This window comes from Dermacentor andersoni, chromosome 4, assembly GCF_023375885.2.
Source record: "Dermacentor andersoni chromosome 4, qqDerAnde1_hic_scaffold, whole genome shotgun sequence".
NCBI lineage: Eukaryota > Metazoa > Arthropoda > Arachnida > Ixodida > Ixodidae > Dermacentor > Dermacentor andersoni.
This window is the reverse complement of record NC_092817.1, coordinates 158,915,122-158,934,373: the sequence shown is the minus strand read 5'-3', so window position 1 is coordinate 158,934,373 and position 19,252 is coordinate 158,915,122. Positions and strand designations below refer to the sequence as shown.

The 19,252-nt window shown below is 51.8% G+C and overlaps 1 protein-coding gene and 48 non-coding genes across 49 annotated transcripts; all 49 read left to right on the top strand.

Annotated features, from left to right (window-relative positions):
• Nucleotides 1-4,074: 4,074 nt before the first annotated feature.
• On the top strand, nt 4,075-4,145 carry TRNAG-GCC (transfer RNA glycine (anticodon GCC)). Its single transcript has one exon. It is a non-coding gene; the product is annotated as a tRNA-Gly (tRNA).
• A 70-nt stretch (nt 4,146-4,215) lies between these two features.
• On the top strand, nt 4,216-4,286 carry TRNAG-CCC (transfer RNA glycine (anticodon CCC)). Its single transcript has one exon. It is a non-coding gene; the product is annotated as a tRNA-Gly (tRNA).
• A 70-nt stretch (nt 4,287-4,356) lies between these two features.
• On the top strand, nt 4,357-4,427 carry TRNAG-CCC (transfer RNA glycine (anticodon CCC)). The gene has a single exon. It is a non-coding gene; the product is annotated as a tRNA-Gly (tRNA).
• A 70-nt stretch (nt 4,428-4,497) lies between these two features.
• On the top strand, nt 4,498-4,568 carry TRNAG-GCC (transfer RNA glycine (anticodon GCC)). Its single transcript has one exon. It is a non-coding gene; the product is annotated as a tRNA-Gly (tRNA).
• Nucleotides 4,569-4,638: 70 nt separating this feature from the next.
• On the top strand, nt 4,639-4,709 carry TRNAG-CCC (transfer RNA glycine (anticodon CCC)). The gene has a single exon. It is a non-coding gene; the product is annotated as a tRNA-Gly (tRNA).
• Nucleotides 4,710-4,779: 70 nt separating this feature from the next.
• On the top strand, nt 4,780-4,850 carry TRNAG-CCC (transfer RNA glycine (anticodon CCC)). Its single transcript has one exon. It is a non-coding gene; the product is annotated as a tRNA-Gly (tRNA).
• Nucleotides 4,851-4,920: 70 nt separating this feature from the next.
• On the top strand, nt 4,921-4,991 carry TRNAG-GCC (transfer RNA glycine (anticodon GCC)). The gene has a single exon. It is a non-coding gene; the product is annotated as a tRNA-Gly (tRNA).
• A 70-nt stretch (nt 4,992-5,061) lies between these two features.
• Nucleotides 5,062-5,132, top strand: TRNAG-GCC (transfer RNA glycine (anticodon GCC)). The gene has a single exon. It is a non-coding gene; the product is annotated as a tRNA-Gly (tRNA).
• A 70-nt stretch (nt 5,133-5,202) lies between these two features.
• On the top strand, nt 5,203-5,273 carry TRNAG-CCC (transfer RNA glycine (anticodon CCC)). Its single transcript has one exon. It is a non-coding gene; the product is annotated as a tRNA-Gly (tRNA).
• Nucleotides 5,274-5,343: 70 nt separating this feature from the next.
• Nucleotides 5,344-5,414, top strand: TRNAG-GCC (transfer RNA glycine (anticodon GCC)). The gene has a single exon. It is a non-coding gene; the product is annotated as a tRNA-Gly (tRNA).
• A 70-nt stretch (nt 5,415-5,484) lies between these two features.
• On the top strand, nt 5,485-5,555 carry TRNAG-GCC (transfer RNA glycine (anticodon GCC)). Its single transcript has one exon. It is a non-coding gene; the product is annotated as a tRNA-Gly (tRNA).
• A 70-nt stretch (nt 5,556-5,625) lies between these two features.
• Nucleotides 5,626-5,696, top strand: TRNAG-GCC (transfer RNA glycine (anticodon GCC)). Its single transcript has one exon. It is a non-coding gene; the product is annotated as a tRNA-Gly (tRNA).
• A 70-nt stretch (nt 5,697-5,766) lies between these two features.
• On the top strand, nt 5,767-5,837 carry TRNAG-CCC (transfer RNA glycine (anticodon CCC)). Its single transcript has one exon. It is a non-coding gene; the product is annotated as a tRNA-Gly (tRNA).
• A 70-nt stretch (nt 5,838-5,907) lies between these two features.
• Nucleotides 5,908-5,978, top strand: TRNAG-CCC (transfer RNA glycine (anticodon CCC)). Its single transcript has one exon. It is a non-coding gene; the product is annotated as a tRNA-Gly (tRNA).
• Nucleotides 5,979-6,048: 70 nt separating this feature from the next.
• On the top strand, nt 6,049-6,119 carry TRNAG-CCC (transfer RNA glycine (anticodon CCC)). Its single transcript has one exon. It is a non-coding gene; the product is annotated as a tRNA-Gly (tRNA).
• A 70-nt stretch (nt 6,120-6,189) lies between these two features.
• TRNAG-GCC (transfer RNA glycine (anticodon GCC)) lies at nt 6,190-6,260 on the top strand. The gene has a single exon. It is a non-coding gene; the product is annotated as a tRNA-Gly (tRNA).
• A 70-nt stretch (nt 6,261-6,330) lies between these two features.
• Nucleotides 6,331-6,401, top strand: TRNAG-CCC (transfer RNA glycine (anticodon CCC)). Its single transcript has one exon. It is a non-coding gene; the product is annotated as a tRNA-Gly (tRNA).
• Nucleotides 6,402-6,516: 115 nt separating this feature from the next.
• Nucleotides 6,517-6,587, top strand: TRNAG-GCC (transfer RNA glycine (anticodon GCC)). The gene has a single exon. It is a non-coding gene; the product is annotated as a tRNA-Gly (tRNA).
• Nucleotides 6,588-6,657: 70 nt separating this feature from the next.
• On the top strand, nt 6,658-6,728 carry TRNAG-GCC (transfer RNA glycine (anticodon GCC)). The gene has a single exon. It is a non-coding gene; the product is annotated as a tRNA-Gly (tRNA).
• Nucleotides 6,729-6,798: 70 nt separating this feature from the next.
• On the top strand, nt 6,799-6,869 carry TRNAG-CCC (transfer RNA glycine (anticodon CCC)). Its single transcript has one exon. It is a non-coding gene; the product is annotated as a tRNA-Gly (tRNA).
• A 70-nt stretch (nt 6,870-6,939) lies between these two features.
• TRNAG-CCC (transfer RNA glycine (anticodon CCC)) lies at nt 6,940-7,010 on the top strand. The gene has a single exon. It is a non-coding gene; the product is annotated as a tRNA-Gly (tRNA).
• Nucleotides 7,011-7,080: 70 nt separating this feature from the next.
• Nucleotides 7,081-7,151, top strand: TRNAG-GCC (transfer RNA glycine (anticodon GCC)). Its single transcript has one exon. It is a non-coding gene; the product is annotated as a tRNA-Gly (tRNA).
• A 70-nt stretch (nt 7,152-7,221) lies between these two features.
• TRNAG-CCC (transfer RNA glycine (anticodon CCC)) lies at nt 7,222-7,292 on the top strand. The gene has a single exon. It is a non-coding gene; the product is annotated as a tRNA-Gly (tRNA).
• A 70-nt stretch (nt 7,293-7,362) lies between these two features.
• On the top strand, nt 7,363-7,433 carry TRNAG-CCC (transfer RNA glycine (anticodon CCC)). Its single transcript has one exon. It is a non-coding gene; the product is annotated as a tRNA-Gly (tRNA).
• Nucleotides 7,434-7,503: 70 nt separating this feature from the next.
• On the top strand, nt 7,504-7,574 carry TRNAG-GCC (transfer RNA glycine (anticodon GCC)). Its single transcript has one exon. It is a non-coding gene; the product is annotated as a tRNA-Gly (tRNA).
• A 70-nt stretch (nt 7,575-7,644) lies between these two features.
• TRNAG-GCC (transfer RNA glycine (anticodon GCC)) lies at nt 7,645-7,715 on the top strand. Its single transcript has one exon. It is a non-coding gene; the product is annotated as a tRNA-Gly (tRNA).
• Nucleotides 7,716-7,785: 70 nt separating this feature from the next.
• TRNAG-CCC (transfer RNA glycine (anticodon CCC)) lies at nt 7,786-7,856 on the top strand. The gene has a single exon. It is a non-coding gene; the product is annotated as a tRNA-Gly (tRNA).
• Nucleotides 7,857-7,926: 70 nt separating this feature from the next.
• Nucleotides 7,927-7,997, top strand: TRNAG-CCC (transfer RNA glycine (anticodon CCC)). Its single transcript has one exon. It is a non-coding gene; the product is annotated as a tRNA-Gly (tRNA).
• Nucleotides 7,998-8,067: 70 nt separating this feature from the next.
• Nucleotides 8,068-8,138, top strand: TRNAG-CCC (transfer RNA glycine (anticodon CCC)). Its single transcript has one exon. It is a non-coding gene; the product is annotated as a tRNA-Gly (tRNA).
• Nucleotides 8,139-8,208: 70 nt separating this feature from the next.
• TRNAG-CCC (transfer RNA glycine (anticodon CCC)) lies at nt 8,209-8,279 on the top strand. Its single transcript has one exon. It is a non-coding gene; the product is annotated as a tRNA-Gly (tRNA).
• Nucleotides 8,280-8,349: 70 nt separating this feature from the next.
• TRNAG-CCC (transfer RNA glycine (anticodon CCC)) lies at nt 8,350-8,420 on the top strand. The gene has a single exon. It is a non-coding gene; the product is annotated as a tRNA-Gly (tRNA).
• Nucleotides 8,421-8,490: 70 nt separating this feature from the next.
• Nucleotides 8,491-8,561, top strand: TRNAG-CCC (transfer RNA glycine (anticodon CCC)). The gene has a single exon. It is a non-coding gene; the product is annotated as a tRNA-Gly (tRNA).
• Nucleotides 8,562-8,631: 70 nt separating this feature from the next.
• On the top strand, nt 8,632-8,702 carry TRNAG-CCC (transfer RNA glycine (anticodon GCC)). The gene has a single exon. It is a non-coding gene; the product is annotated as a tRNA-Gly (tRNA).
• A 70-nt stretch (nt 8,703-8,772) lies between these two features.
• On the top strand, nt 8,773-8,843 carry TRNAG-GCC (transfer RNA glycine (anticodon GCC)). The gene has a single exon. It is a non-coding gene; the product is annotated as a tRNA-Gly (tRNA).
• A 70-nt stretch (nt 8,844-8,913) lies between these two features.
• TRNAG-GCC (transfer RNA glycine (anticodon GCC)) lies at nt 8,914-8,984 on the top strand. The gene has a single exon. It is a non-coding gene; the product is annotated as a tRNA-Gly (tRNA).
• A 70-nt stretch (nt 8,985-9,054) lies between these two features.
• Nucleotides 9,055-9,125, top strand: TRNAG-CCC (transfer RNA glycine (anticodon GCC)). Its single transcript has one exon. It is a non-coding gene; the product is annotated as a tRNA-Gly (tRNA).
• A 94-nt stretch (nt 9,126-9,219) lies between these two features.
• On the top strand, nt 9,220-10,458 carry LOC140217255 (uncharacterized). Its single transcript, XM_072287655.1, has one exon. The coding sequence runs from the start codon at nt 9,253-9,255 to the stop codon at nt 10,456-10,458; it is 1,206 nt and encodes a 401-aa protein (XP_072143756.1). The 5' UTR covers nt 9,220-9,252.
• A 4,565-nt stretch (nt 10,459-15,023) lies between these two features.
• On the top strand, nt 15,024-15,094 carry TRNAG-CCC (transfer RNA glycine (anticodon CCC)). The gene has a single exon. It is a non-coding gene; the product is annotated as a tRNA-Gly (tRNA).
• A 70-nt stretch (nt 15,095-15,164) lies between these two features.
• TRNAG-CCC (transfer RNA glycine (anticodon CCC)) lies at nt 15,165-15,235 on the top strand. Its single transcript has one exon. It is a non-coding gene; the product is annotated as a tRNA-Gly (tRNA).
• A 70-nt stretch (nt 15,236-15,305) lies between these two features.
• Nucleotides 15,306-15,376, top strand: TRNAG-CCC (transfer RNA glycine (anticodon CCC)). Its single transcript has one exon. It is a non-coding gene; the product is annotated as a tRNA-Gly (tRNA).
• A 70-nt stretch (nt 15,377-15,446) lies between these two features.
• TRNAG-GCC (transfer RNA glycine (anticodon GCC)) lies at nt 15,447-15,517 on the top strand. Its single transcript has one exon. It is a non-coding gene; the product is annotated as a tRNA-Gly (tRNA).
• Nucleotides 15,518-15,587: 70 nt separating this feature from the next.
• On the top strand, nt 15,588-15,658 carry TRNAG-GCC (transfer RNA glycine (anticodon GCC)). The gene has a single exon. It is a non-coding gene; the product is annotated as a tRNA-Gly (tRNA).
• A 70-nt stretch (nt 15,659-15,728) lies between these two features.
• Nucleotides 15,729-15,799, top strand: TRNAG-CCC (transfer RNA glycine (anticodon CCC)). Its single transcript has one exon. It is a non-coding gene; the product is annotated as a tRNA-Gly (tRNA).
• Nucleotides 15,800-15,869: 70 nt separating this feature from the next.
• TRNAG-CCC (transfer RNA glycine (anticodon CCC)) lies at nt 15,870-15,940 on the top strand. Its single transcript has one exon. It is a non-coding gene; the product is annotated as a tRNA-Gly (tRNA).
• Nucleotides 15,941-16,010: 70 nt separating this feature from the next.
• Nucleotides 16,011-16,081, top strand: TRNAG-CCC (transfer RNA glycine (anticodon CCC)). The gene has a single exon. It is a non-coding gene; the product is annotated as a tRNA-Gly (tRNA).
• A 70-nt stretch (nt 16,082-16,151) lies between these two features.
• TRNAG-CCC (transfer RNA glycine (anticodon CCC)) lies at nt 16,152-16,222 on the top strand. Its single transcript has one exon. It is a non-coding gene; the product is annotated as a tRNA-Gly (tRNA).
• A 70-nt stretch (nt 16,223-16,292) lies between these two features.
• TRNAG-GCC (transfer RNA glycine (anticodon GCC)) lies at nt 16,293-16,363 on the top strand. The gene has a single exon. It is a non-coding gene; the product is annotated as a tRNA-Gly (tRNA).
• Nucleotides 16,364-16,433: 70 nt separating this feature from the next.
• Nucleotides 16,434-16,504, top strand: TRNAG-GCC (transfer RNA glycine (anticodon GCC)). Its single transcript has one exon. It is a non-coding gene; the product is annotated as a tRNA-Gly (tRNA).
• Nucleotides 16,505-16,574: 70 nt separating this feature from the next.
• On the top strand, nt 16,575-16,645 carry TRNAG-CCC (transfer RNA glycine (anticodon CCC)). The gene has a single exon. It is a non-coding gene; the product is annotated as a tRNA-Gly (tRNA).
• The last annotated feature ends 2,607 nt before the right edge of the window (nt 16,646-19,252 follow it).

Below are 19,252 nucleotides of genomic sequence, written 5' to 3'. Positions count from 1 at the left end.
TTTAGTAGTCAGCAAGAGGCTGAATGCACGAAGTCATACGCCCGCGCCGCGACTCGAGGAACATTCGGCGATAATAGTGAGCTGCACATGGACGAGGATGAAGCTGAGCAAGCTGCCTCCAACCCAGTGGTCGAGAGCCCAACGGCCGCAGCGCTGAGCGATGAAAAGGAAGGCGCCATGCCAGGGACTCGTGAGTCAGCGCCCAGCACCCCCAAGTCGGCAACCACGAGCATGGATACCAATTCACCGCAAGATATTCCACGCCCTTCTGAAAAAAGCAACGAGGAACCCATGGAGTCTGACCCTGCGGCTGCGAAACGACGCCACGACGATGTCAGTGCAATGAGCCAGGAGCAACGACTGCGTCTCCTAGAACGCCAGTGGGGCGTAGGCGAAGGGAAAAAGCAGCGTGTCACCAGCGGGCTACGATCGTCGTCGCTTCCTCGCGACGACAACCCGAAGACCTAATAATGGAGGGACGGCACTACACGGCGCAGCGTTGTGTGCATGAAGGTAAGCGCCGTACTGGCGGCCTGGTCTTGCTTAACGATGGCGGCATTTGAAAGACACCTCGTAGTAGCCACGCTTAATGTCAGGGGTCTTTCATCCAGGAGGAGGCAAAATCAGCTGCTGAGACTCGTGACTGAGCAGGAATTGGATATTGTAGCGATACAAGAGACCAAAATCGAGAGTCAAGACCAGACCGACAGAATGGTGCTCTGGTTCAGTAGTCGGTATGATGTTTGCGTGTCTCATGCCGTGGGTACCTCGGCAGGTTGCATGCTGTTGATTCGCCAGTCTCTGGGAGCGATTGTGGAAAGAGTTGTGACTTGCGTTTTCGGCCGATGGATTGTCTGTGACATCACACTTGCTGGTTTGGAATTGCGTATTATCTGTATCTACGCACACACTAACACGGAAGAGAGGCGAAACCTTTTTGAGATAGTCGGCAACCATTGTGACACAGACCGTCTGCTTGTCTTACTTGGCGATTTCAACTGCGTAAGCATGGCACGAGACAAAACCAGTGCGACGCCCTACCGAGATGCGAGTACTGCCTGTTTAAGTGACATAATTGATCGCTGTCATCTAGAGGATGTTGGTGATTGTCTCGGATGTGGTTCTGGCGTTCGGTTTACCCATTTCCAAGGAACGAGTCACGCGCGTCTGGATCGGGCGTACGTATCTGTTGAACTGATACCGTACTGCGGCGAATACAGCGTACAACCAGTGCCGTTCAGTGACCATTGTCTTGTTGTCTTCCATGTAGGTAAAAGAAAAGGAACGAAAAGCAAATTTGTGTGGGAAAACTGGAAACTTAATGAGAAGCTTCTAAACGATGATATCTTCGTGGATCGCGTTACGTCGGCGATACACGAACTGCCAATGGCGGACAACGAACTTCTGGGAGCGAAGTGGGAAAGATTTAAGCAGGCAATGAAAATGATGGCAATTGAGCGATCGTGCGCTATAAAGCAAAAGCAAAGGCTGCAGGAAAACACGCTGAGAGATGACCTAAAGTTTTTGATAATGCAAGAAGGAAAGCAGCCAGGCACTTGCACCGAAGAAATGCGCACCGTCAAGCAGAAACTAGAGGCAATAGATACGGAGCGATATCGAGGAGCGATCGTGAGGGCGAGGGCACAGCGGCTGTTAGCGGGCGAAATGCCCACAAAACGTGCTTTCGGCTTGGAAAAAAGGCACGCCCGCAAGAATGACATACCAAAAATAGAGTGGAACGGTGTAATCTTCGTAGACAAAGGAAATATAGAAAGGGCCTTTTATGAATACTACAGCGGGCTCTTTGGTTACACCAAAGTAAGAACCGAAGACTTCAAGACCCGTTTCCTCTCTTTAATGCCGCGGCTTAGTGATGATACGAAAGAGCGGCTAGAACTGCCCATTTCAACAGAAGAAGTGCGGAAAGCCATAGAAGACCTCAACCCGGGAAAGTCCCCAGGACCAGACGGGCTAGTAGCACCGCTTTATAAGGCATTCAAAGATGATTTAGCACCGGTTTTGGCTACACTGTTTAATGAGGCTTATGACAAGGATATGCTTCCTCCTTCATTTTTAACATCCCATACAATTTTAATACCAAAAAGCGAAGATGAAGCTAGACTGCGACAGGTTACCGCTTACCGACCCATATCCCTGACTAATGTAGACTACAAGATCTTCATGAAAATTCTGGCTAAAAGACTCCAAGCCGTGATGCAAGAATTAGTGGGACCACATCAGACCTGTGGTATCAAAGGTCGCACCATATATACCAACATACACACAGCCCGGTCCGTGCTCGAGTGTTGCGACGCTTTGCATGAAAGCATCGCAATGCTCCAGCTCGATCTAGAGAAAGCCTTCGACAGGGTGCCGCATGACCTCTTGTTCTCTGTTTTAGAGCACGTTAATGTCGGATCAGTCATCTGCCAAGGCGTAGCCATGGCGTACAGAGGATGCACGACGCGGTTGTTAGTAAATAAGGGGGTGGGAGCGCGCATCCAAGTGCAACGCTCTGTGCGTCAGGGTTGCCCCCTGTCACCATTGCTTTTTTGTTTGTATATTGAACCTTTTTGTTTGAGCGTTATTGAAAGCAACAGCGTTCATGGTTTTCGTTTGCATGCGGCGGAGGTCCGCATTCTCGCGTATGCTGATGACATTGCCGTATTCTGTGCTGACTACGAAAGCGTTCGTGTTGTGGTTCAAATTGTGAAAGACTTTTGTTCTGTGAGCGGGAGTGCTGTGAACTGGGCTAAGTGTTTGGGGTTCTGGCACGGCGACTGGCCCTTAACCCCAACGAATTTCGCAAACATGACTTGGACAGCAACCCCAGTAAAATATTTAGGAGTGCCGCTGGAGAATTATCGCGACAGTGAGCCATATTGGAAATGCCAAGTTGCTGAAATGCGTGAGAAGGCCGACAGGCTCAAAGGCTTCAGCTGGTCTATTTTCGCGCGTGCCACAATTTGTAACCTTTTTTTTTGTAACCAAGCTGTGGTATGTCTTGCAAGCAATTCATTGTTCTCGCGTCAATGTGCAGAAGCTGCACCGTGTATTTGCGGTTTTTGTGTGGGGAAGCACTTGGGAGCGGACACGACGCACCAATCTGTTTCACCGCGTCCGCTCTGGAGGACTAGGTTTGGCCCATCTATATCTGCGCCAGTTGGTTAACCGATTTATGTTTTTTCGTGACACGAATGACCCCTTTTTGCGAACTGTGTGTCAGGTTAGGTTGGGCAGGGTTTTGCCAAATTTGGTTGTTAGTTCGGAGAGTATGCAAGGGAGCATTTTTGGCTTCCGTAAAGAGGTGTACATGGCATGTCGCGTCTTGCAAGTGCGATTTTCGTTTGAATATTTGTCAGTGGTGTCGCGAAAGAAACTTTATAAGGACCTGTGTGAGGTCTTTCTTCCGGTACCGTTGTACAGGTCGTTGTACTGTGCAGGTCCATGGCAGTCAGTTCTAAAACGTGTGAAAAGAATGACTGTACCAGGCGGAGTTAAAAGTTTCTTCTTTAAGCTCCATACGAACACTCTTGAAGTCAAGACGTATTTGGAAGCGAAGGGTTTCTTTGTGCCTTGGGGAAATCATTGTTTCATATGCCGGAAGCCGGAAACTATCGAACATGTTTTCTTAGATTGTTGGGAAGCCCTTTTCTTTTGGGACATTCTCCAACGCACGATTAAAAAAGACTTACCGGTTGATGCTTTCGGAATTAGATTTCTACCCGTCGAGAGTGAAGACGGGGTTCCTTTTGACATGATTATGATATTGGGCCTGTACAGTATTTGGCGATCCAGGATGGCGGTCAGCCACGCAGACATTGATGCCAGGCCGATAAGACAGTATTTTTGTGAATCTGTTAGCAGAGCTATTGAAGGATACAAGATACAAGACCCAGTGCCTGAGTGGCTTCCAAGAATGGAAGCTTTGCTACACATGCGTGAATTTTAATCTCATCACGTAACCCCAAGTGAGGGTGACGTATTTTTAGCATACGTGTTGTGTTCTTCGCGCGGACTGATTTTGTAAACTGACGTGTTGAAATCGGCAATAAAAAAAAAAAAAAAAAAAAAGCGTCGGTGGTTCAGTGGTAGAATACTCGCCTGCCACGCGGGTGGCCCGGGTTCGATTCCCGGCCGACGCAGTTTCTTTTTGAAAAGAGCGGTCCGATGAAGCGGAACGATCCAAACTGGTGTTTAGTAGTCAGCAACTTCGCGTCGGTGGTTCAGTGGTAGAATACTCGCCTCCCACGCGGGTCGCCCGGGTTCGATTCCCGGCCGACGCAGTTTCTTTTTGAAAAGAGCGGTCCGATGAAGCGGAACGATCCAAACTGGTGTTTAGTAGTCAGCAACTTCGCGTCGGTGGTTCAGTGGTAGAATACTCGCCTCCCACGCGGGTCGCCCGGGTTCGTTTCCCGGCCGACGCAGTTTCTTTTTGAAAAGAGCGGTCCGATGAAGCGGAACGATCCAAACTGGTGTTTAGTAGTCAGCAACTTCGCGACGGTGGTTCAGTGGTAGAATACTCGCCTGCCACGCGGGTGGCCTGGGTTCGATTCCCGGCCGACGCAGTGTCTTTCTGAAAAGAGCGGTCCGATGAAGCGGAACGATCCAAACTGGTGTTTAGTAGTCAGCAACTTCGCGTCGGTGGTTCAGTGGTAGAATACTCGCCTCCCACGCGGGTCGCCCGGGTTCGATTCCCGGCCGACGCAGTTTCTTTTTGAAAAGAGCGGTCCGATGAAGCGGAACGATCCAAACTGGTGTTTAGTAGTCAGCAACTTCGCGTCGGTGGTTCAGTGGTAGAATACTCGCCTCCCACGCGGGTCGCCCGGGTTCGTTTCCCGGCCGACGCAGTTTCTTTTTGAAAAGAGCGGTCCGATGAAGCGGAACGATCCAAACTGGTGTTTAGTAGTCAGCAACTTCGCGACGGTGGTTCAGTGGTAGAATACTCGCCTGCCACGCGGGTGGCCCGGGTTCGATTCCCGGCCGACGCAGTGTCTTTCTGAAAAGAGCGGTCCGATGAAGCGGAACGATCCAAACTGGTGTTTAGTAGTCGGCAACTTCGCGTCGGTGGTTCAGTGGTAGAATACTCGCCTGCCACGCGGGTGGCCCGGGTTCGATTCCCGGCCGACGCAGTTTCTTTTTGAAAAGAGCGGTCCGATGAAGCGGAACGATCCAAACTGGTGTTTAGTAGTCAGCAACTTCGCGTCGGTGGTTCAGTGGTAGAATACTCGCCTCCCACACGGGTCGCCCGGGTTCGATTCCCGGCTGACGCAGTTTCTTTTTGAAAAGAGTGGTCCGATGAAGCGGAACGATCCAAACTGGTGTTTCGTAGTCAGCAACTTCGCGTCGGTGGTTCAGTGGTAGAATACTCGCCTGCCACGCGGGTCGCCCGGGTTCGATTCCCGGCCGACGCAGTTTCTTTTTGAAAAGAGCGGTCCGATGAAGCGGAACGATCCAAACTGGTGTTTAGTAGTCAGCAACTTCGCGTTGGTGGTTCAGTGGTAGAATACTCGCCTGCCACGCGGGTGGCCCGGGTTCGATTCCCGGCCGACGCAGTTTCTTTTTGAAAAGAGCGGTCCGATGAAGCGGAACGATCCAAACTGGTGTTTAGTAGTCAGCAACTTCGCGTCGGTGGTTCAGTGGTAGAATACTCGCCTGCCACGCGGGTGGCCCGGGTTCGATTCCCGGCCGACGCAGTTTCTTTTTGAAAAGAGCGGTCCGATGAAGCGGAACGATCCAAACTGGTGTTTAGAAGTCAGCAACTTCGCGTCGGTGGTTCAGTGGTAGAATACTCGCCTCCCACGCGGGTCGCCCGGGTTCGTTTCCCGGCCGACGCAGTTTCTTTTTGAATAGAGCGGTCCGATGAAGCGGAACGATCCAAACTGGTGTTTAGAAGTCAGCAACTTCGCGTCGGTGGTTCAGTGGTAGAATACTCGCCTCCCACGCGGGTCGCCCGGGTTCGATTCCCGGCCGACGCAGTTTCTTTTTGAAAAGAGCGGTCCGATGAAGCGGAACGATCCAAACTGGTGTTTAGAAGTCAGCAACTTCGCGTCGGTGGTTCAGTGGTAGAATACTCGCCTCCCACGCGGGTCGCCCGGGTTCGATTCCCGGCCGACGCAGTTTCTTTTTGAAAAGAGCGGTCCGATGAAGCGGAACGATCCAAACTGGTGTTTAGTAGTCAGCTACTTCGCGTCGGTGGTTCAGTGGTAGAATACTCGCCTGCCACGCGGGTGGCCCGGGTTCGTTTCCCGGCCGACGCAGTTTCTTTTTGAAAAGAGCGGTCCGATGAAGCGGAACGATCCAAACTGGTGTTTAGTAGTCAGCAACTTCGCGTCGGTGGTTCAGTGGTAGAATACTCGCCTCCCACGCGGGTCGCCCGGGTTCGATTCCCGGCCGACGCAGTTTCTTTCTGAAAAGAGCGGTCCGATGAAGCGGAACGATCCAAACTGGTGTTTAGAAAAGAGCGGTCCGATGAAGCGGAACGATCCAAACTGGTGTTTAGTAGTCAGCTACTTCGCGTCAGTGGTTCAGTGGTAGAATACTCGCCTGCCACGCGGGTGGCCCGGGTTCGATTCCCGGCCGACGCAGTTTCTTTTTGAAAAGAGCGGTCCGATGAAGCGGAACGATCCAAACTGGTGTTTAGTAGTCAGCAACTTCGCGTTGGTGGTTGAGTGGTAGAATACTCGCCTGCCACGTGGGTGGCCCGGGTTCGATTCCCGGCCGACGCAGTTTCTTTTTGAAAAGAGCGGTCCGATGAAGCGGAACGATCCAAACTGGTGTTTAGTAGTCAGCAACTTCGCGTCGGTGGTTCAGTGGTACAATACTCGCCTCCCACGCGGGTCGCCCGGGTTCGATTCCCGGCCGACGCAGTTTCTTTTTTAAAAGAGCGGTCCGATGAAGCGGAACGATCCAAACTGGTATTTAGTAGTCAGCAACTTCGCGTCGGTGGTACAGTGGTAGAATACTCGCCTCCCACGCGGGTCGCCCGGGTTCGTTTCCCGGCCGACGCAGTTTCTTTTTGAATAGAGCGGTCCGATGAAGCGGAACGATCCAAACTGGTGTTTAGTAGTCAGCAACTTCGCGTCGGTGGTTCAGTGGTAGAATACTCGCCTGCCACGCGGGTGGCCTGGGTTCGATTCCCGGCCGACGCAGTTTCTTTTTGAAAAGAGCGGTCCGATGAAGCGGAACGATCCAAACTGGTGTTTAGTAGTCAGCAACTTCGCGTCGGTGGTTCAGTGGTAGAATACTCGCCTCCCACGCGGGTCGCCCGGGTTCGATTCCCGGCCGACGCAGTTTCTTTTTGAAAAGAGCGGTCCGATGAAGCGGAACGATCCAAACTGGTGTTTAGTAGTCAGCAACTTCGCGTCGGTGGTTCAGTGGTAGAATACTCGCCTCCCACGCGGGTCGCCCGGGTTCGTTTCCCGGCCGACGCAGTTTCTTTTTGAAAAGAGCGGTCCGATGAAGCGGAACGATCTAAACTGGTGTTTAGTAGTCAGCAACTTCGCGACGGTGGTTCAGTGGTAGAATACTCGCCTGCCACGCGGGTGGCCCGGGTTCGATTCCCGGCCGACGCAGTGTCTTTCTGAAAAGAGCGGTCCGATGAAGCGGAACGATCCAAACTGGTGTTTAGTAGTCGGCAACTTCGCGTCGGTGGTTCAGTGGTAGAATACTCGCCTGCCACGCGGGTGGCCCGGGTTCGATTCCCGGCCGACGCAGTTTCTTTTTGAAAAGAGCGGTCCGATGAAGCGGAACGATCCAAACTGGTGTTTAGTAGTCAGCAACTTCGCGTCGGTGGTTCAGTGGTAGAATACTCGCCTCCCACACGGGTCGCCCGGGTTCGATTCCCGGCTGACGCAGTTTCTTTTTGAAAAGAGTGGTCCGATGAAGCGGAACGATCCAAACTGGTGTTTAGTAGTCAGCAACTTCGCGACGGTGGTTCAGTGGTAGAATACTCGCCTCCCACGCGGGTCGCCCGGGTTCGTTTCCCGGCCGACGCAGTTTCTTTTTGAAAAGAGCGGTCCGATGAAGCGGAACGATCCAAACTGGTGTTTAGTAGTCAGCTACTTCGCGTCGGTGGTTCAGTGGTAGAATACTCGCCTCCCACGCGGGTCGCCCGGGTTCGTTTCCCGGCCGACGCAGTTTCTTTTTGAATAGAGCGGTCCGATGAAGCGGAACGATCCAAACTGGTGTTTAAAAGTCAGCAACTTCGCGTCGGTGGTTCAGTGGTAGAATACTCGCCTCCCACGCGGGTCGCCCGGGTTCGATTCCCGGCCGACGCAGTTTCTTTTTGAAAAGAGCGGTCCGATGAAGCGGAACGATCCAAACTGGTGTTTAGTAGTCAGCAACTTCGCGTCGGTGGTTCAGTGGTAGAATACTCGCCTCCCACGCGGGTCGCCCGGGTTCGATTCCCGGCCGACGCAGTTTCTTTTTGAAAAGAGCGGTCCGATGAAGCGGAACGATCCAAACTGGTGTTTAGCAGTCAGCAACTTCGCGTCGGTGGTTCAGTGGTAGAATACTCGCCTCCCACGCGGGTCGCGCGGGTTCGTTTCCCGGCCGACGCAGTTTCTTTTTGAAAAGAGCGGTCCGATGAAGCGGAACGATCCAAACTGGTGTTTAGTAGTCAGCAACTTCGCGACGGTGGTTCAGTGGTAGAATACTCGCCTCCCACGCGGGTCGCCCGGGTTCGTTTCCCGGCCGACGCAGTTTCTTTTTGAAAAGAGCGGTCCGATGAAGCGGAACGATCCAAACTGGTGTTTAGTAGTCAGCTACTTCGCGTCGGTGGTTCAGTGGTAGAATACTCGCCTGCCACGCGGGTGGCCCGGGTTCGATTCCCGGCCGACGCAGTTTCTTTTTGAATAGAGCGGTCCGATGAAGCGGAACGATCCAAACTGGTGTTTAGTAGTCAGCAACTTCGCGTCGGTGGTTCAGTGGTAGAATACTCGCCTGCCACGCGGGTCGCCCGGGTTCGATTCCCGGCCGACGCAGTTTCTTTTTGAAAAGAGCGGTCCGATGAAGCGGAACGATCCAAACTGGTGTTTAGTAGTCAGCAACTTCGCGTCGGTGGTTCAGTGGTAGAATACTCGCCTCCCACGCGGGTCGCCCGGGTTCGATTCCCGGCCGACGCAGTTTCTTTTTGAAAAGAGCGGTCCGATGAAGCGGAACGATCCAAACTGGTGTTTAGTAGTCAGCAACTTCGCGTTGGTGGTTCAGTGATTCGGCTTTCTGCCGCGCTAGCGAGCGGACGTGCCGATCATGAGCTCCGTAGGAGCGGCTTCAGCGGCCCAGCAGGGCCGCGGTACCAGGAGTTTTGCCTCAGAAGACCCGGAATACCAAGTTTTGCTGCCTCAATTGCCGACAGGTCGGATAGTTTTAAATACAGTTTTTCTGCATGCGGATGTGCGTGCCAGGCCGTATCGTGTGGAACATTTCCGAGATGCGTTGGCTAGCTTAGGCCTACTTGCTGATGTCATCGCCCTAGGGGCGTATCAGATGAGCCACGTTTGGGCGGTTACTTTCAAGAGTGACGAAGGCGTGAAAAAGCTTTCAAGCGCCAAGAACCTCAAGGTGAATGAACATCGGTGCATTGTCGTTGATCCAGCCAATCAGGCCGTGCGGCTGAAGCTGCATTGGATGCTCCATAACGTGTCGGACGAGGATATACGAACAGCCCTGTTACCGTTCGGAAAGGTCACGGACGTTTTCCATGAAAAGTGGCGTGTTCAAGGAGTTCAAGACAAAGCATCGTCGACACGGGCGGTGTCCCTGGTACTGAAGACGGGTATGACCGTAGAAGACCTGCCCCATCAACTTCGTGTAGCTGGTGAGCAGACCCTAGTTGTGGTACCGGGCAGAGCACCCCTTTGCCTGAAGTGCCGAAACACCGAACATGTCCGACGTGACTGCCGCGTCCCGAGATGTGCAGTATGCCGTCGCTACGGCCACCAGGATACGGAATGTGTTAAGACTTACGCATCCGTCGCAGGACCTGCGCTTCGAGAGGACGTGGCTGACCTGTTAATGGACGAGGCTGACGTTGATGAGGCTTCCCGCGTGCTAGTACCACCGGCGGACAGAGTTGCAACACCTTCTGTGCCGGTTGCTAAATCCACGAAGGTGGTAAATGTGCTGCCTACGGGCCCGAAAGATGCAGTGCAAAGGGCATGCGACGAAGGAGCCAAAGAAGAATCGGCCGTAAAATCCGCCACTGCCGAGGAGGCCGCCACGGAGCACGGACCGGCAACTCCCTTGATGGACGTCGAAGAATCGAGTGCAAGCAATGCGGCTATGAAAAGAGCGAGGGACTCGACCGGAAACCTGGACGGCAACCTGGACGGCAACCTTGACAACGGGGCCAAAGACGAGCCGCCGCCAAAAGCGCAGGCGGGTCGTCGTGTGCCCGTGCGCCTGAAGCCAAACATCCCGCCGGACAGACGGCCGGCGGCAAAACCGCCTAAGTAGGACCCGGCGCCTACTGGGGCGCCCGGACTAACGTCGTGAAGAGATGGCGTCCTTTTTGGAATCGGGCTTCGCGTACCCTCTAAAGGTACGCGTGTGGATCGAGTGGTTTTCAGTGCAGAAGTTATGCATGCAAATTTGTCTACAGTGTGTCCGGATCGCGTGTTCTTCAGCGGCACCGTGCGATCGGCTTGCTTTTGCAGATAAATGGCGGTGAAACTAGAGAGAGCACTGAGAGTTGCCACGTTAAATGTTCGTGGCCTTGGAGCGCGAAGGAGGCAATATCAACTTAGCCGCTTGTGTATGGAGAAGGAACTCGATGTAGTTGCCTTACAAGAAACTAAGGTCGAAACCCAAGAGCAGACCGATCGCATGGTGACGCCTTTCACGGCGCATTACAATGTGTGCGTGTGCCATGCGAATGGCACATCAGGCGGATGTGCGTTGTTAATACGGAAGAGTGCTGGTATTAGAGAGTTTTAGCAGTGCCGTATTACGATACAGTAAGTGCGGTATACGGTACGGTATTACCGTTCCGTACTAACATACCGCGATGACCGAAGACGTTTTAGTTGCTTGTGCCGCTCGATGCGTACGGTAATGTGGTAATGATGATAGCGGCTAACATTGGGGCTTTGCAGAATGCAATAATTATGCGCTGAGCGCGAAATATTCATTTTGACAAATACTTTTAGAAAGCTTTACCTTGTCCATACGCGCATTATTTTTTACAGGAATGCCGGCTACGCCAAACTTAAACGCCAGTCACAAGGCCGGTAGCGACATCTTGTGTCACTTCGTCCTGCAACACGTGAAACCTTTTGTTACATAGGTGTTCTTATCTAATCAATACATAAAAAAGGGCTTGTTTCTTGTAATTTGCACCGCTGCTGACACTTTACACCAGCAGATAAGCAGAATATAGTTAGTTACTGCAATAAAATCTCTGCGTCCCCTCTAAGTAAACTCTGCATCACTAGATGGCGCCACCTACCTGGTTTTTTTTTTATGCCACTGTTTACTTGTCATTTCGTCGCTCCGCAGAAGGTGATTTAGAGTAACCTCTTGCCTTGGTATTATCATAGTAAAAAAAGCACGCGAGACGTGGACTCTGTGGCCGACATCAGCTTCTCACTGTTTTGGCTTGGTGCAGCTCGGCTCGCGACACACGGTGCCAGCCAAGCCTTACAGACTCCTTACCGTCTAGTATGCCGTACGGAAAGTCATTCCGTACGGTAAAGTTCGCGCATGCGCAGTCCTCGACCGGTACGGTATTACGCACTTACCGTACCGTATGCCGTACTTTCCGTAGCACCGCTAAAAGTCCCTATTATTGAAGAAAGTGTAACTGTTTCTGAAACTGGCCGCTTGCTTATTGTAGATTTTTCTTTTTCTCACGATTTGTGGCGGTTCATATGCGTTTATGCGCCAAACAATGTGAATGATCGATTTTTGTTTTTTGAATGTATCGAGCAGTATCTAAGATGTGATCGCTTCGTCATATTTCTTGGTGATTTTAACTGTGTGTGTTCTCCGGAAGACCGACTAAAAAGGGAAAGGGTTCGCGATAAAAGTGCTCTCCTTTTGAGCAGACTAATTGAAGACCACAACTTAGAAGATGTTGGCCTAACCCTCACTGATGGTATGATTCCGCAGTACACGCACATTCAGCGAAATAGCCGAGCAAGGCTGGACAGAGTGTATGTTTCTGACGACTTGATCACCCTTTGTAATAGTTATAACGTCGCACCGCAATCGTTCACGGACCATAGCTTGGTAAGCTTCTCGATTGGGGAAAAATTTAAAAGAACACGATTCAACTGGAACATGTGGAAATTCAACGAAAAGCTGCTTGATGATGAACCATTTGTGCGCAGAGTTAAGGAAAAGATAACAGAGTTGATGACAAATGAGGATGAATATTTTACTGCCACATGGGAGGAATTTAAGATTCAAGTTAAGTTCATTGCAATAGAAAGAGGAAGCAGCCTTCAGCACGATAAAGTACAGAAACAAAGAGAGCTGCAAAGACAGCTAGAATATCTGTCAAGCGCACAAAATGCGGGTCACGATCTATTAGCTGAAAACGTAAAGAAAGTAAGACGCGAGCTTGAAGTTATCGACGCCGAGCGATACAAAGCAGCAGTTATACGCGCTAGAAGTGAACGCCTATGGATGGGTGAGATACCAAACAAACGGGCAATGAGCGATGAAAAGCGTCACGCGTCAAGAAATGAGATCCAACAGATACGTTTTCAAAACGAGGTGACGTCAGACGCTTCGTCGATTGAGAAAGCTTTTGTGGAGCACTATCGCGAATTGTTCGGCAATGTGACGCGTTCTGGACTGGTCTTCGAGAGTGAATTCATGAGCGAGATGCCAAGGTTGGATGACGACGTTAGAGAAAGTCTTGAGAGACCAATAGCTGTGTCCGAGATCGAAAGGGCGATAGAAGAACTGCCATCAGGCAAATCGCCAGGGCCGGACGGCCTAGGCGCCGCTTTTTACAAGGCATTCAGTCAGGAGTTTGCGTGTATATTGCACCGACTACTCTCAGAGGCGTATGAAATTAAAAAAGTACCACCCTCATTCCGGACTTCACACATAGTATTAATTCCGAAAACCGATGACCGGGAAAAACTCCTTTCAGTAGGTTCATACAGACCGATAAGTCTGACCAACACAGATTACAAAATATTTATGAAAGTACTGGCTCAACGATTTCAAAGCGTGATTCAGCAGCTTGTAGGGCCACACCAGACGTGTGGCATTAAAGGCCGCACCATTTTTACGAACACCCACATTGCAAGGAATGTGCTCGAATGTTGTGATGGCATTGGGGGTCGGGTGGCCATGTTGCAGCTAGACCTTGCGAAGGCGTTCGACCGGGTGTCACATGAGGTGCTTTTCGCTATACTGCAGTACTGTAATGCTGGGAGTGTCATTGTACATGGCGTTAAAATGGCTTATGAAGACTGTTACACGCAGCTTATAGTTAATAAGTGTCTTAGTTCGCGGGTGCCACTCCGCTCGTCTGTACGGCAAGGCTGTCCCTTGTCTCCTTTGCTTTTTGCCCTGTACCTCGAACCCTTTTGTATGGCAGTCATACGGGATGAAAACATTCGTGGTTTTAGGCTGCACGCCGCAGAAGTTAAAATGCTAGCTTATGCAGATGACGTCGCCGTCTTTTGTGAAGACAGGGAAAGCGTGGTCGAGGCTGTCCGCCTTGCAAGATCCTTTTGTAGGTACACTGGTGCCCAGATAAACTTCGAAAAAAGTGTTGGGATATGGCATGGAAGCTGGGACGCGACACCCACGAAATTCGCCGGTATGCAGTGGACTACGGTGCCTTCACTGTATCTAGGAGTGCCCCTTGAGCACTATCGGGACTCGACACAGTTGTGGACCGGACAAATAGAATCAATGAAAGAAAAGATAAAAGGATGGCAGGGCCGGGGATTGTCAGTGTTTGCACGTGCTTCAGCTTGCAATATATTTTTAATTGCCAAAGTTTGGTACATACTGCAAGTAATGTTCATGTCCCGTGTAAACGTTCAAAAAATGCATCGAGTGTTTGCTATCTTCATCTGGAACTCCACTTGGGAGCGATCCAGTCGAACAAATCTTTTTCGCACAGTTCGAAATGGGGGCCTTGGGCTCTCACACTTGTTCATTAGACAGATCGTATCGCGGTTCATCTTCCTGCGAGATGAAAGAAATGTTTTTCTACGTACAGTCATTCAGGCGAAAATGACAACAGAACTGCCTGAATTTGTTGTGTCCACATCTAGTGCTATCACTAGAGCGACTGGTTACTATCGTGAAGTCGTTGCAGCTTTTAGAATACTCTGCGCACGTTTTTCGCTGGAGTATTTGTGCTCAGTGAGAAGAAAGAAACTGTACGCAGATTTAGTTGACAGCATGTTACCTATCCCACTGTATAGGAGTGTTCACTGTGGATGCCCAGGAAAAGATGTGCTGAAACGAGTCAAAAGGATGCCTGTAAGACCTGCTGCGAAAACTTTCTTTTTCCACCTACACACGAACACCCTCCCCGTTAAAGTATGGCTAGAACAGAAAGGAATATTCGTACCCTGGACTACCGATTGCCTGCTGTGTAAAAAGCCTGAAACAATTGAACACGCCTTCATTGAGTGTTGGGACGCTGTCTTTCACTGGGACATCTTGCAGCGCACTCTTAAAAAAGAACTCCCCATAAACCCCTATGGAATTCGGTTCCTTACAGTTGAAAGCGATGACGGGCCACCGTTCGACATGTTCATGTTGCTGGGCCTCCACAGTTTGTGGAAAACAAGAATGGCTATACGTCATGCTGATGTGAATGTGTGCTCTGCGCGAGAGAACTTCATTGAAAGTATGTCACTATTACGAGAAGTGTATCGTGCACAAGGCGAAACCCCAGACTGGGTTAGCATCCTTGATGAGCTGGTGTGCCTCAAGAAATTTTAGCGACCATCCCACCTGATGTGATGTGGGTGCACTGTGTATATGAATTTTTTTTTTGTGTGTTAATGTCTAAGCAGGCAATAAAGAAAAAAAAAAAAAAAGCGTCGGTGGTTCAGTGGTAGAATACTCGCCTCCCACGCGGGTCGCCCGGGTTCGATTCCCGGCCGACGCAGTTTCTTTTTGAAAAGAGCGGTCCGATGAAGCGGAACGATCCAAACTGGTGTTTAGTAGTCAGCAACTTCGCGTCGGTGGTTCAGTGGTAGAATACTCGCCTCCCACGCGGGTCGCCCGGGTTCGATTCCCGGCCGACGCAGTTTCGTTTTGAAAAGAGCGGTCCGATGAAGCGGAACGATCCAAACTGGTGTTTAGTAGTCAGCAACTTCGCGTCGGTGGTTCAGTGGTAGAATACTCGCCTCCCACGCGGGTCGCCCGGGTTCGTTTCCCGGCCGACGCAGTTTCTTTTTGAAAAGAGCGGTCCGATGAAGCGGAACGATCCAAACTGGTGTTTAGTAGTCAGCAACTTCGCGTCGGTGGTTCAGTGGTAGAATACTCGCCTGCCACGCGGGTGGCCCGGGTTCGATTCCCGGCCGACGCAGTTTCTTTTTGAAAAGAGCGGTCCGATGAAGCGGAACGATCCAAACTGGTGTTTAGTAGTCAGCAACTTCGCGTCGGTGGTTCAGTGGTAGAATACTCGCCTGCCACGCGGGTGGCCCGGGTTCGATTCCCGGCCGACGCAGTTTCTTTTTGAAAAGAGCGGTCCGATGAAGCGGAACGATCCAAACTGGTGTTTAGTAGTCAGCAACTTCGCGTCGGTGGTTCAGTGGTAGAATACTCGCCTCCCACACGGGTCGCCCGGGTTCGATTCCCGGCCGACGCAGTTTCTTTTTGAAAAGAGCGGTCCGATGAAGCGGAACGATCCAAACTGGTGTTTAGTAGTCAGCAACTTCGCGTCGGTGGTTCAGTGGTAGAATACTCGCCTCCCACGCGGGTCGCCCGGGTTCGATTCCCGGCCGACGCAGTTTCTTTTTGAAAAGAGCGGTCCGATGAAGCGGAACGATCCAAACTGGTGTTTAGTAGTCAGCAACTTCGCGTCGGTGGTTCAGTGGTAGAATACTCGCCTCCCACGCGGGTCGCCCGGGTTCGATTCCCGGCCGACGCAGTTTCTTTTTGAAAAGAGCGGTCCGATGAAGCGGAACGATCCAAACTGGTGTTTAGTAGTCAGCAACTTCGCGTCGGTGGTTCAGTGGTAGAATACTCGCCTCCCACGCGGGTCGCCCGGGTTCGATTCCCGGCCGGCGCAGTTTCTTTTTGAAAAGAGCGGTCCGATGAAGCGGAACGATCCAAACTGGTGTTTAGTAGTCAGCAACTTCGCGTCGGTGGTTCAGTGGTAGAATACTCGCCTGCCACGCGGGTGGCCCGGGTTCGATTCCCGGCCGACGCAGTTTCTTTTTGAAAAGAGCGGTCCGATGAAGCGGAACGATCCAAACTGGTGTTTAGTAGTCGGCAACTTCGCGTCGGTGGTTCAGTGGTAGAATACTCGCCTGCCACGCGGGAGGCCCGGGTTCGATTCCCGGCCGACGCAGTTTCTTTTTAAAAAGAGCGGTCCGATGAAGCGGAACGATCCAAACTGGTGTTTAGTAGTCAGCAACTTCGCGTCGGTGGTTCAGTGGTAGAATACTCGCCTCCCACGCGGGTCGCCCGGGTTCGTTTCCCGGCCGACGCAGTTTCTTTTTGAATAGAGCGGTCCGATGAAGCGGAACGATCCAAACTGGTGTTTAGTAGTCAGCAACTTCGCGTTGGTGGTTCAGTGGTCATTCTGCTTCCGGCAGCCGAGCTGAGCGGTCAGCAGAGTCATGGGCTCCAGTGGAGCAGCGACAGCGGCCACTTTAGGCCGCGGAAACAGGCTAAACGACGACAAGGATTATGCCTTTATTTTGCCGCAACTGCCCAAAGGTCAATTGGTGATTAATACCGTCTTTTTGCACGGTGATGTACGTGCGAGACCGTACAAGGTGGAAGATTTCCGGGACGCCCTTCTGCCGACGGGCTTGCTGCCTGATGTGGTATGCATAGGGGCGTACCAGATCAACCACGTCTGGGCAGTGACCTTCAGTGATGGGAGTGCCACAAAAAGGCTTCTGGACCTCAAGGAACTCCAAGTGAAGGGACGACGGTGCGTCATCGTTGACCCGCAGGATCAACAGGTGAAGCTAAGGCTTCACTGGCTGCTGTACGGTGTTGCCGACGAGGACGTCCGGACGGCATTCGCGGCTTTCGGCAAGGTGGAGGAGGTGAGCCGGGAGCGGTGGCGCGTCGAAGGCATGGGAGCGAAGACCTCAACTACCAGGACCGTCATTTTGAAATTGAAAAGCGGCGTGAAAGTGGAGGATCTGCCCCATCAGATCCGCGTCGGCGGAGAGTTGGCCTTGGTCGTCGTGCCCGGTCGACCAATGCAGTGCCTGCGCTGCCACGGCACGGGACACGTCCGCCGTGAGTGCAGAGTCCCCCGCTGTTCTCTATGCAGACGTTTCGGCCACGTCGACGCTGACTGCGTAAGATCTTATGCCACCGTAACAGGCCCAGTAACTTGTGACGTTGCGGCAGAGCACGTCATGGACGGGGCCGAGGCGGAGGACGCTGCTAAAGGAACTCTAGACACGGTCCCGACAGCGACAGCCAGTGGAACAACGAGTTTGGCCGTAGACAGCAGGGTGGCTGAGACTACCGTGATGCCGAGTGGGACGGTGCAGGGCGCGACCGCTGAGGGCCAGCCTACGCGGAGCAGTAGTGAGGACCCGCCCGACAACGATGCGATAGCAATGCAGCAGGAGGAGGCCGTCCTCGACGGCGACCGGACTTCGACTCTTGGTGCGCCAGTCAAGCGCCCCCATGACCAGACTAAGGACCGCAACGACGGCGCGACCAGCACCAGCGAAGGGCCGCCGACAAAGACACCTCTTGGGAGGCGCACGAGCTTAAAACCAAAGCCGAATGTCCCACCTGAGAGAAAGCCTGCGGACAAAGTGCCGCCCACAAACAACGCCGGGAAACCGGGAGGTCCCGGAGGCGGCTAGCCGAGGGCTAGTCGTGAACGGTAAGCACCATGCTCCGGGCCTACTTTTCTCTTTAGCTCAACATGGCTCAGATACCGTCCCTTAATATTGCCACTTTAAACGTGAGAGGGTTGGCGGCTAGTCGTAGGCAAAGTCAAGTCCTACGGTTGGTCACTGACCACGACGTCGACGTACTAGCCGTCCAGGAAACTAAGGTTGACGGGGAGGAGGAGACCGGGAGCATGGTGCGCCGTTTCACGTCTAGGTATTTTGCGGTGGTAAGCCATGCGTTAGGCACGGCTGGGGGGTGCATTCTTTTTGTGAAGAAACTGCCTGGACTGCAGATTCAAAGTACCTTTTCTTGTCAATCTGGAAGGATTGTTTTTTGCGATATTGTTTTGTGCGAGTTTCAGTACCGTGTCATATGCGTATATGCGCCCAATTCAGTAGAAGAGCGTGCCCGTTTCTTTTTGAACCTTTCGCAGTATGTTCGATGCGATAAGCGCGTTATGCTCTTAGGAGACTTCAATTGTGTAATGAGCGCTAGTGACAGAGCCAATAATGCCGGTGTGCGTGACAGAAGCAGTGAAGTCTTGTCAAAACTAATTAGTGAAAATGAACTAGATGACGTTTTTGATTGTCTGGAAGGGGGGCGTGACGTGACATTTACACGTTTTCAGGGCAGTAGCCATGCGCGGTTGGACCGAATCTACATTTCGCTGGATACAATTCCAAGATGCCACGGTTATTCTGTAGTACCCGTATCGTTCTCAGATCACTGTCTCGTAATATGTAATGTCGGTATAGGGAAACGGAAACATGCGTTTAATTGGGAGATGTGGAAAATGAATGCCTCGTTATTAAATGATGAATCTTTTGTAAAGGCAGTACGGAATGCCATTGATGAAATACGCAAAGATGAAGCTGAAACAATAGCTGAAAAGTGGGAATGTTTCAAAGAAAAAGTTAAAATGAAAGCCTTAGAAAGGTCAAGCTGCCTCAAATTTGAGAGGGAATATAAAGAAAAGGCTTTGCGAACACTACTTCAGCAGCTGATAACGCTGGAGTGCAGAGAGCCTGGTCTGTACAAAGACGATGTGCGGAGCGTCAAGGAAAAGCTTGAACAGTTCGATAAAGAACGTTATCAAGGTGCCATCGTGCGAGCACGAGCAGATGTATTAGCGGCGGGGGAGACGCCCACAAAAAGGGCGCTTGGACTCGAGAAGGCGCACGGACGGCGAAACCATGTGGATAAGATTTTAATGAACGGGGTTCTT